This window comes from Notechis scutatus, chromosome Z (genome assembly GCF_049901735.1).
Source record: "Notechis scutatus isolate UNSWTSFEM ecotype Mainland chromosome Z, rNotScu1.2, whole genome shotgun sequence".
NCBI lineage: Eukaryota > Metazoa > Chordata > Lepidosauria > Squamata > Elapidae > Notechis > Notechis scutatus.
Window position 1 is genome coordinate 54,205,506 of NC_142025.1, and position 12,254 is coordinate 54,217,759.

The 12,254-nt window shown below is 41.7% G+C and overlaps 1 protein-coding gene across 5 annotated transcripts in view; it reads right to left on the reverse strand.

Annotated features, from left to right (window-relative positions):
- The window catches only part of ZNRF2 (zinc and ring finger 2), a 282,520-nt gene extending 271,662 nt beyond the window's left edge, over positions 1–10,858 (reverse strand). For 4 of the 5 annotated variants that reach the window (XR_015745759.1, XM_087946147.1, XM_087946146.1 and 1 more), the window contains exon 1: positions 9,602–10,858. Coding sequence is in view for 4 of the 5 variants with exons in the window: in XM_087946147.1 (XP_087802273.1) it covers positions 9,602–10,070 (469 nt within the window). In the remaining variant the exon portion in view is untranslated. The remainder of the gene's footprint in view (positions 1–9,601) is intronic. The other variant, XM_087946148.1, reaches the window with a different exon arrangement.
- Positions 10,859–12,254: the final 1,396 nt, after the last annotated feature.

A 12,254-nucleotide genomic window follows, 5' to 3' on the forward strand; every position in this document is an offset into this window, starting at 1 on the left:
AACTTAATATTTTAAACATTCCTTTTAATATTTTGTTAAATTTTAAAGTCTATCATTACTAAACATTTCAATATTTTAATCTTTTATTAATTATTATAACATTCCAATTTTCTATTTCTAATACAAATACTACAATACCATCTTATGTACCTTGCAGAATCTTCTTTTTAAAGAAATTATACATCACCCTTTATCCCTGAAAAAATTCCTTTTTTCCCATCTTGTTTCATACCTTTGTGGCTTTCCCCCCCTTTTCCCTTCCTTTCTTATCCCACCTGGCCTTTTTACCTCCCCCTCTAATAACCTCCGCCTTTTAGCTTCCCCTCTCTGTTGTATTCTTTTTTCTTTTGCTTAGTAACATTGTGTTGATTTTGCATCTTATTTTTCTCTTTCTTAAGTGTTTTTTTAAATCTTAAGTCCTTCATTTTCCTTTCTCTCTTTCTCCTTTCTCTCTTAATTAAATTTTTAGATTCATTGAAGATGGCGTCTTCTTCTTCTTGTTCTTCTTCTTCTTCTATTTCCTCCATCTGTTGTTGTGTTTGCTGATAAATAGCAAGCGCCATTTCTAAAAAAAGGAAGGCTTCCTTCACAGCGTCCTTACTTTCTTTCTTTATTTTTCCATATTCCTTAAGTTCATCAACAGGTAAAGCCATTGTAAATCTTTTCTTTGTTCTTCTTCTTAAAGCAACCAAAATGTTTCAAAAGTTAGAACAATTCCCCAAAGTCCCAGAGACATCAGTCCAAACAAAGCACAAAGTTCTCACTTTCTCTTCCTGGGATGGTATCAATAAAAAGGAAAAGAAAAAAAACCCAATCTGTATTTTAGATCCTTGTTGCAATTAATTTCCAGTCTCAAAATCTTCAAGGCATCTCCTCCAGCAAGATCTTAATATTTTTTTGTCCTCTCCCTTCCCACTTATAACAAGAAGCCAAGTTTTTACCTTTTATTAAAAAAGACAGGTTTCTCAATGGCCATTTGTTGATTCCATAGGGAAGGAGAGTAAACTTTCCCTTTCAGCACCTCAGTTTTGCCGCTTGAAATTCTCCTCTGGAAACAAAGTATCGTTCAAGAAGTCATAGTTTTCAGGATTAGGCGTCTCTTAAAGTCCTGGGTCAGCCAAAAACTTTCTCTTAGAAACTTTCTCCCCTCTTCCTCCTGCTCAGTCTTACCCAGCTGCCGGCTTCTTTGTGGCGGCCATTACAGACCGCCGCTCGACCGCCTTGAGAAAAGGGGGTTTAGCCGGCTGGGGAGGGGGTCTGCAACACCCCCAAACCCCTCTCCGGATCCCCCCTATCTTTGGCTGCCTCTGCGGGGCAGCCTTAGCCTCCAGATCCGTCAGGATCGGAGGCACCAAGACGGCTAAGCGCCGCAGGGATCGCGCAGGATCGCAAATCCCTGCCGCTGGCGAAGCCAACAAACCGCAAAATGATATAAAATTATTGTAAGAAGTATATCTTTTCCAATGCAGCAATAGCTCAGAGAAAAATCACTCAATTTTACAGCAAACAAAATAAATAAAACCATGGAACAATTAAACAGTTGAAGCTGTTTTTACAAGTTTTAGAAAAACTTATTGATGAGATTGTGACATGCACAACTCTAGTGCAAATCTACACTGGATAATGGAAAAATCAAGAATATAAAAATATATCTATATCTGCTTTATTGACAAGAAATACTTTGTGTCAATCATGACAGCCTGTAGAAAGCCCTAGAAGGCCTGGGGTATATAAAGACATCTGACCAAATTCGTGCAGCCATGCACAAAAATCAACAAACTGCTATGCAAACACTTCATGGAGACATTGATTGGTACAAGACAAAAAAAGCAGTGAAGCAAGGTTGCATTCTTTCACCTTCCTTATTCAACCTATATACAGAAGAAATCCCCAAGAAAGATGGGATTTGAAGAATCAAAAATTGGAATAAAGATTGGAGTAAAAGAACATCAACATCATTTTTTTAGAACGTATTTTTAGACTTCTATGGCACCTATCCCACTAATGCAACTCTTCAATCTATTGGCAACAAAACTCTCCTCTTAAAAAACAAAACAGATCTGAAAAATCTAATCAAAATTTTACCTCTTCCTGAACTTTAAAATGGCCTGGAAAATGCCCCCCAAACAGCCTGGAAAACGGCTTGTTTTCCACGCCATTTTCAGGCTGTTTTTTTGGGCTGTAGGCACCAATACAATAGTTATTGAATAGCCAATCTTTAAGGAGGTTTTGCTTCTAACAAACAATGCTGGAGAAACATAGCAGCTAAGTTCATACATTATTCTAAGCCTGTGATGGTGAACCTATGGCACCTGTGCCACAGGTGGCACATAGAGCCATTTGTGTGGGCACACAAGCCCCACCCCAACTTACCTGCACTCCCAGCTGATTTTTGGCCCATTTGAGGCCATTTTCGCTCTCCCGGAGATTTGAGGGACACCTCTGCAGCCTTGGGAGGCAAAATACCAGAAGTGCCAAAACGGGCCCGTTTTCAGCCTCCCAAAGCTGCAAAGGTGTCCCTCAAGCCTCTGGGAGGCGAAAACAACCTCCCTCAGGCTCCAGAGGCCCTCCGGAAGCTGAAAACGGGCACTTCCAGAAGGCCCATTTTTTGGGCTCCTGAGGCTGCAGAGGCTTACCTCAAGCCTCCGGGAGGGCAAAAACAGTCTCAAACGGGCCAAAACTCAACTGGGAGGCACGCACATGTGCAGTGCAGTTAAGGGGGCAGGGCTGGGATATTGTGTGTGCATGTGGAAGAGGGGCGGGGCGCATTGCATTGTGGGTGCCGTCATGCATGCGTGCTTTCAGCACACCACAACAAAAGGTTCGCTATCATTGTTCTAAGCCATAGTGTAATCCACAGCTGGCTCAATTCATACAAGAAAGCATTATTTATAATTGAAATTTGCACAACATATTAACTCAGAATCATGTTAACTACTTTATTGCTTAATATAATGTGTAAACCCAATCATTAGACAATACATAGTAGATGCAAAAAATGTAGATTTTCAATAGCAGACATTGCATAATACTATTAGATTAGGAATAACCAATCACTATACTAGATATTTTATTTTTAAAAAATTAAGACCATACTGACTTGGTAATAGCAGTACACTGAGACCTAAATCAGGAATTCCAAACACCTGAGACGTGGCCCACTACTTAACTGTGGCCTGTTCAGAACTATGCCACACAAGGACTGCGCTGAGGCACACGGACACAGCTCAACTTATGCAAGCAGTGCACCAGGGTACACATATGTGCAAATGCGAACAAGCCTGCCATCTGTGTGGACTGGTTCCCCCCTCATCCCCCTTCCCACTGCATCACCAAGCCATAAAGAATGGGGCGCACTGACTAAGTGGATTCAAGGTATTTCCTGAAATACAATTACAGTGCCCATTCAATAAAGTATTTCCCCCAAAACTTCCACAGAAAGACTTTATTCATTTCATCTTACCACCTTGCCAGAAAAAAAAGGAGGAAGCATCTCACACCATCTTTTTCCCTACACTGTAGCTATGATCATAGGTCAGATCACAGACTACAGTACTGTACTCAACTTAGCCAAAAACCTCATATAAGCAATCACTACTGGAATACTGGATTATTTATTTATTTAAATTATATATAAATATATATATTTATACACTGCTCAAAATAATTTCTCTTCATTCAATGCAACAATTTCTTTTCACTGAATGCAGCCCAGGCAAACCAAAAGGTAGGATACCCATTCTCTATACTACCATGGTTGTTTTTTATGCCATCTGAATACATTTGTTTATTGCTTTTATTTCACATTATTAAAATTAATGTAATGCTTAAGATAAAAAACCAGAAGGAAAATTCATTAACCACATTTTATGTTATGTTTTTTATGTTTTTAAACAGTCCTTTGTCAAATTTAAAATTCATGCATAGACAAAAAATATTCACTTAATCTCTTCCAGTTTGCGAGGCTTCGGCAGCGGCAGGGATTTGCGATCCAGCGCGATCCCTGCCGAGCTCACTGCCAAGGTTCCCCCGATCCGTTTGGATCTGGGGGATATAGCTGCCCTGCAGGGGCAGCTGAAGACAGGGGGGATCTGGAAAGGGGATAGGGGGTGTCGCAGACCCCCTCCCCAGCCAGCAAAACCCCCTTTTCCCGAGGCGGAGGAGCGGCGGTCAGCAATGGCCGCCATGAAGAAACCTGCAAACGGATAAGATTGTGCAGGAGGAAGAAAATTGGGGAAATCGTGAGAGTTGTTTCTGGACTGGGATAAAGTTGCCAAGGGATAAGAAAGTTTCCTGGGGCTTGAAAATTGCTACGGAGAAGTTGCTACATTGTTTCCAGAGAGAGTTACAAGCGGCGTACAGAATTCTTAAAGAGAAAAAAAATTTTTTTTCCTTCACTCTCCTTCCTAACGTGACAGCTGATGGAATAACAAGAGAAATCTGAAAATCTAGGTAATTAAATACTGAAGAGATAAGGATTTCTGAATGATTTTTTTAAAAAGACTTAAAAATTTTTTTTTTTGCTGTGAGTGGGAAGGAGAGGGAAAAATTGGATTAGAATTTGAAAATAAGGAGAAGACTGCCTGGATTTTTAAAGAGCTATAAATACTAACAAGGCTTCTGAAAGATATATATTAAATGGAACTTTGTGATCAAACTCCAATCCCAGAAAGAGAAAGTGAAGGAGAAAGTGCTTAAAAGAATTGACCTACTTGGATTGCTTGGTGATTTTACCACTTTTGAGAATTATCTCTGATTAAAAGCACTTGGGTGGTTGTCTGGGAAAACTTTTTCTCTTTATAATGGCATTACTTGTGGACAGATTGAAACTTTTATATCAAAAATATGAAAAAGAAAAGCAAGAAGGGAAGGACGTTTTTGATACTCTTTTTCAGTATTTAGAAATGGCGGTCTACACTTATGTAAAATTGAATGGACAACAGAACGACTGGGATAAAGAAGAAGCCATTTTTGACGAACAAGTGACTTTGACTGGGGAAGGAAAGGAGAAAGAGAAAAAGGAAAAAGAGACTTTAAGACCTATAAAAGCAATCAAAAAAGAGAAAAACAAGAGATATTATGTTAGAAGACAACAGAAAGGAGGAAAGCAGAGAAAAAGGGAGGTGGAGAGGCAAAGGGGTAGAGGACAGAGAGAAGAATAAGCACGGGAGAAAGGGGACGAGAAGCCTCAATAGTAGAGAGCAAGATGTAAAGAAACAAGAGTTTTTTTGAGATAATGGGTAAACTTTATTGATAAAGGGATTCTAAAGGTACATAAGATTGTTTTTTAAATTTGTATTTAGAAATAATTTTAGAAAGTTGGAAATAATGTGTAATTTAAAGTGTGATAAAATGTTTAATATAACTTAGTGAAATTTGTCTTAAGAAAAAGGATTTGAAATAAGGATTTGAGATATGATCTGGGGGTGGGGGGGAAATAATTGTGGAAAATATAAGTATTCCCAAAAGGCATGTTATTTAATTGAAATGGATAAAACGGTTAAGATATAAAGGAGTTGGAGAGAAAGATACAAATGAATGTCAATATTAATTAGATTGTGTTATTTCAGTGGGAATTTTTTTTTTTTTTGAAAGGAGAGATTTGAAGTAGGAGAAGCAGGAATACCTTAATGAAATAATGATTTAAAATATGTGATGTGGGGGGGAATAATTATGGAAAGTAGGTACTCCCACAAAAGTATGTTAATCAATTGAAAAGTAATGTGCTAAGTGTTTATGATATAAAAGAATATGAATATTAATGAATAGATTAGTATAGGTATTGATAATATTGTATAATTTTAGAATGTACCAAATAGAATCCCAATGTAAGTTAGATATTTTATATTAAGTATTATAATTGTAGGGGAAAGAGGTAAAGGCGTCATACTCCAATTAGTGTACAGGAGAAGCTTTTTTTTTTTTTAAAGAAGAAAGATAAATCGATAGCTGGATAAACAGACAAAGAATACTAAATACTATGATTTGAATTGAGATGAGATAAATAAAATAAAATTAAGAGAATCTAAGAGAGAGCTATATTAAAAATTGAAAATGGTAATAAGATATGGAATGGCATATAAAATGAATATGAATTTGAGTTGGTGTCTGTACAGAGTTTTAACCCGGGATTAAGCAACTTTCAGAAAAGATGTTTTTTTTTATGTTTATATGTTTTGTGTTTTTATGTGTTTATGTTTGAATGAGCTAATAAAACCTTGGAGAAAGGTTAGAAAAGGACAATGGAGAGAAAGATAGAAGAAAATAAAGCAAGTTAGAAAGGGAAAATATGTGATTTTAAGGAAATGTGTTAATGTTGTAAAACTTTCAAATAATTTTTAGAAATTTTTAGAAAAAAGGTTTTATGTTTATTTTGTATGTTTTGTATGCTTTTAAAAATTAATAAAATTTGTTTAAAAAAAATATTCACTTTATAATTAGAATATTCTTAGTAATTCTTTTAAGTTATCAGGCAAGATATTTCATAAACAAAAAGCAATTAGGGCAAACACTTGTATTAACTGCTTGAATTCCTCTTTTAAAATAAAAGTTTAAAAAACTAATTCAAATCCTCTCAATCTGGAACATTTTTAGTAATTCTTTCCAGAAAAACAAAATAAAAAGCACAAGTAAACCAAGTTCTATCGTCATTGTTAATATCACGTCCTGTGTGATTATGATACATGAATTAACGTCCTACACCCATCCCCAATGTTTCAATATTCCTTATATATTAGCAATTAAAATTCAGGCTTTGCCATTTTAAGAAAAAAATACGTCTAGAAATAAGTAGGGCTCCTCAGCCCAAAAGCACTCGATCATCTATCAATGGTGCCATTAGGTGTTACAGAGAGAGCAGTGGTCACCAACCAGTGGACCGCAGCCCACTGGTGGTCCATGAGGAAATTTTGGTGGTCCGCAGAGGAATGTCCCACCCAAAGCACCGCCCCCAAAGCAATTAATCCAGGCTGCACGGGAACACATGGCATGACCACCCGCTGGCCCCCTCTTCTGCCGAGCACAAACCTGCAAAAAGCAGCAGAGCCCTCACCTGCCAGGACAAGGTAATGGTGCTGTTGCAGCAAGAGGGGGCTGGCGGCACAGGCGGGCTGAAGCAGCAATGGAGATGGCCGGAAGGTGCAGGAGCGCCATGCTACTTGCATTTGTGCAGCACTTCCACACCTTTCAGCTCACCTCTCCTGGCCTGGGCTCTTCCTCAATGGCCACGGGACGGCCTAGGGCAGGAAAAGTACCAGCTGGTGGTGGTGGGAGAGGGCAGAATGGGCAAGTCTGTGCTCACCATCCAGCAAAGGTCTGGAATGGGGCAGCATCGGCATCAGTTTTCTTGTTCCTCTCGGCCCTCTGCTCTGCTGCCCCCCCGCCACACAGCCCCAGCCATCACTGTTCAGGGAAGGCACAAGAAAAGGGAGCAGAAATATAGCTCTTGCTGGGGTAAAAGAGCTGAGATCGAGGAAGGCACAGGCAAGAGAAGACGTAAGCTGCCATCTTTGAAAAGCACCTCTTTCTGTTGCCTGTTCCCGATCTCCGCTCTTTTGCCCCAGTAGGAGCTATGTTTCTGCTCGCTTTTTCTGTGCCATCCCCAGGCAGCGATTGTGGGGGGGGGGGGCAGCAGAGACGTCAGGGCTCAGCAAGCCAGGCCTGGAGGAATGCGAAGAATTGCAGGCAAGCGCCGGAGATATAAGTGTTGGAAATGCCAACACATGTTTCCAGCGCACTCTCCTCTGTCCCAAAGTAGGATTGAGTGGGGGGAAGGGAGCAGGGGGAAGGGTAGGAGGGAAAGAGAAGCCTGGCTGGCTTTCCTTTGGCATGGAGTGGAAGGCCAAATGCCCAGACCAAAAGAGCACAGAGGAAGATAGACTCCTAATAACCAGCTGTTTTGAGCAGGTGAGCACTCAAGCTTTTCTGGCCTCCACACAGGGACTCTTCTCTGCTTGAAAGCGGCGGGAGAAACCTGGAGATTAGCCTCAGGGAGTCCACTTGTATGGAGGCCGAAGGGGGGGATGTTGCATGGTTATTATGAGCCCATCTTCCTTGGCATTTCCAGCCTAGTCATCCTCCCCTCCCCAACTCCAGGCAGCTACATCTGGCAAAGGAGGGACAGGTTTCCTCTGACTTGGGGGAGATATGAAATGATAGGAGACTAGATGGTGGGGGCTCTGCCTTTCTTCCATTTGAGGGGGAGCAACGTTTCGGCAGAATCTCATCTGCCATCATCAGGCTTCTGTATAGTGTTCGTCTGCCATCATCAGGCTTCTGTATTGTGTTCATACAGAAGCCTGATGATGGCAGATGAGATTCTGCCGAAAAGTTGCTACAACTTTAAAAGCACAACTATAATGACGTGGGAAAATACCCGAACAAAACTGAATACCATACATGTAAGTACCCGCGAAAACTTAAGAGTGTGTGTGTATGTGTACACACACACACACACACACACACACACACACACACGGTATTCAGCTTTGTTCGGTATTTTCCCACGTCATTGTAGTTGTGCTTTTAAAGTTGTAGCAACGTTTCGGCAGAATCTCATCTGCCATCATCAGGCTTCTGTATTGTATTCTGTATTAAGAAAACAAATATACATACATACATATATATATATATATATATATATATATATATATACATACATACATATGTATGCATGTATAATTTTTAATATTAAATTTATATTTAATATAAAAATAAAAATATTAAATATATTATCTTTTTTTTAAAAATCGTATTAGTGGTCCTTGGGATTTAAAAGTAGGAGTTTGGTGGTCCCTGAGGTCCAAAAGGTTAGTGACCCCTGACTTAGAAAGTCGTGTACTTGTAGCATATGCAATGGTAATCTATGAAAGCAAGACCACAGCCAGCTCTAAATTGCATGTATAAAGGCTATCAGCTTTAATAATATTGTGTTTTATTCAGATGGACCTGTTTGGGAGTGATTCCCATTTGAGTACACTCTTATATTGAATAGATTTGCATACCGTATAAACCTATGTAGCTATTCAGTACTTAAACAGGAGACTTAATGTTCTGAACACAGTGTAGCTTAAAACTTCGTTAAACAGCGAGGCTTAATCAATAGCAGCTCTACTGTCCACAAGAAAAACTTTGCTACTATCTCTCAGGTGGAATATCGCTCTTCCACGTGGGGGAGATTGGGAGTCCCAAAATCAAAGTTTTGAAGAATCTGGTCCCACCCTAAATCTATTAATCCGCTATAAAGATTTTACACACCCAACATTTGAAGAATTAATGAAAAAGTTCCCCTTTCCTTCTCCTTACATTTTTCTAATGACCCCCGAGCACTATTGTCTTCCAGTGGCGTATTAAAGCTCACTGGTGCCCTAAGCACTTACAAATTTTGGTTCTCTCCCCCCCCCCCTTTATACATACAAGATTTTTTTTTACAAATCTTCATTGTTTTTTCTTTCTCAACTTTGTGGTGCCCCCTTTGGGCCTGGTGCCCTAAGCACGTGCTCAGTCTGCTTAATGGTTAATACATCACTGCTCTCTTTAACCAAACGGTATAGTTCCCCACTCCCGCAGGCCATCTTCCCTATGGCCGGGCAGGAATCCTTACCTCCAAAAAGATGAGGCGAAAGATGCGCGGGCAGCGAGCCGATAACTAGCCGGGGTCCTCCGCTTCTCTCGCCGGGTCCTTCCGCGCGTCCACTCGCGGTGGCTCGTTCCCGCCCCACTTCCTCGGGAGTGCTGCTGACCGAGTCTTGGGAGCCATAGAGGCCGCTGCTATTGGGGATGTTGAAGGCAGAATGAGCCGTTCGAGTCCCGGAAGCGGTTGGCCCACCCAAAGACCTACTCCTGGGGGCTGCCAAAGGGGGAGCCGCCGTCGCCGCCCCACTGCTCATCGAGGAGCCAGAGGCTGCGTGGTGCGCTCCAGGCGCCAGGTGTGTGTACCGCATCGCTCTGCCTATCGGCCGGCCGCCCATCCCATTAACGCTGCCGCCGCCGCCGCCCGACGGCAAGTCTCCCCCGGAGTAAGCCCGCGTTCGGCCGTTGGTGGCCGCCGGGCCGCTCTGCTTAGCGCCCATGGTCCTTCCTTCGCTACCACCTTCTCTTTCTTCTGTCTTATCCCGCGGTTCCTTTCAGTGGGATCCGCCGGCGAGACGGAGTAAAGAAGAAACGTCTACCGCTCGTCCTCCCAGCCCGAAAGCCAAAGCACCACCAGGAAGCGGTAATTCAGCTAGCGGCCCCGGGGCTGCGAAGGTGCTTCTACCTCTGCGGGATACTAGCAGTGACAGGAAAGGCTCCAGCAGCTATAATCGCGGCGCGGAATGACGGCGCCGCTGCAGTTGCGGCTTGAGAGCTCTCCCCGCAGTTTCCGCCATCCTTCCGCCTTCTCCCTTCCCGAGAGCCAGCAAAGCGGCCGCAGTCGGCCACTCGCCCATGAAGCCGCTTCCCCGCCTCGGCCCGATTCCCCCGCGCTCACTCAAGTGCAAAGCAAAGGGGCGGCACCGCTACGTAGCCGCTCGGTCGCTCACTCTTTTTGTATTGCCTTGTCGCTGTAATGGCGGGAGGGAGATGGGAGGCGGGGAAACTCCGGCCGCCTTCTACTCCGCCCTCTGGCAGTCCCGGAGGTAACGCACCCAACCCTTTCCGACGGGTGGAGTAGAAACGCAGGTTCGCATGCGCTTCGGCCCGAGGGATGAAGCAAGCGCCAAGCCATCCGACTCGCGCGTATTCCGCTTCTCTTTGCGACCCCCTTCCTTCTCTGGCCTTGTTGCTTTTAATCCGCTGCCGGCCGATCAGCAAGTTAAGCTTTTCTCGGTGCAGTAGAGGGCTATTTCAGTTTCTGCCTGGCAATAGTTGTTACAGGCGTGGTGGGTGGGGGAGGCAAATCTGCACTGTGTTCTATTGGACGCATGTTAGAAAGCGGAAGGAACCTATCAATCGCCTGTTCACCCTCGAGCCTTGAAGTGTCAATCGTATCCGCTCAGACTCGTTCAAACGGATTAATTTGGGGTGCCTGGGGGGGAGGGGAAAGGATACAGCACCTAACTTCTGTCCCGAGAAATATATCCACGGTTCTAAATTGGAAAATAAAGTAAAGTAGGAGGTTCGATCTCATTTATTCCTGATATTTATCGTAAGGACGAGGAGTGAAATGTAGCTTACCTCATGTTATTTATACAGTGTATTTATACAAATGTAGCACTCATTTATACAGGGTTCTGCCTGGCCCGGTGCTTTTCCAAAATTATCGGACTAAAATTCCCACAATTCCAACGCATATTAGCATGCGCCTGGGAAGTTAGGATTATAATATTTCTGGAGGATCCCAGAGTAAAAAAAAACTTGGGAACTACTATATTTTGCCGGTTGGAAGCTTCTCATTTTTTTTATTTATTTATTAGAAGCAGCGACGGTAATAATGTAAAATAATTTCCCTTGGTGCAGGGGATCGCTGTTTGTAGCTGTTGTAGCTGTTATATAGGCAATTTATAATTAACCTCTGGTCTGTCCTTTTTAGTAATACATAATTCCAGTACTAAGTTACTTTAAACTTTTAGTAGTTACAGCTTTATAAGGTAGGTTTCACAGCAAGTACTGTAAATTGGTCTTTTAATTTCTCAAAAGCATAACAAAGTTTCTGCAAAATTATCTTAATGGGGGTATGACTTTTCAGTTTTACCACTTGTTAATGTATCTTGAAGTAAAACTTATTTCATAAGTTAATTACAGATTAAAGGCCACATTTCCCTATTACCTAGCTACGCTGCAAAATCCAAATGATAAATTCTAAAATGGAAATATCAGCACTGATGGAGACTAGACTGCCTTTTGTCAATTCTGATTTTCCAAACAAATTGTGTGGACATCTCCCACAGTATATCGAGAGGAAATCTAATGACACTTGATAATTAAGCCATTATAACCCTCTATGAGAAAGAGATTCCCCCTCCAACTGTCTGCCTCAAAAAATATGCTGCAATGAAAAGAGTAACAGCTGCACTATTCTCATGATACTTGATAGGGGCTTCCAGTTGCTTCCAGGTCTTAAAAGTTATACTAGCTTTCTTGCAAATATTTCCTTATGTCTGTAATAAAAAACGATCCACTATCCATTGTTCACCTGTCATCCTACGAGCTTTATTTGAAAACAATTAAGAGGCTAAAAACATCCCCAAAAGACCCTAGCTTTGTCCCCATTGTGGCTAACGTAATTAACCTAACATCACAATAAAACTAATTTTTCTAAAATGTATAAACTGAAT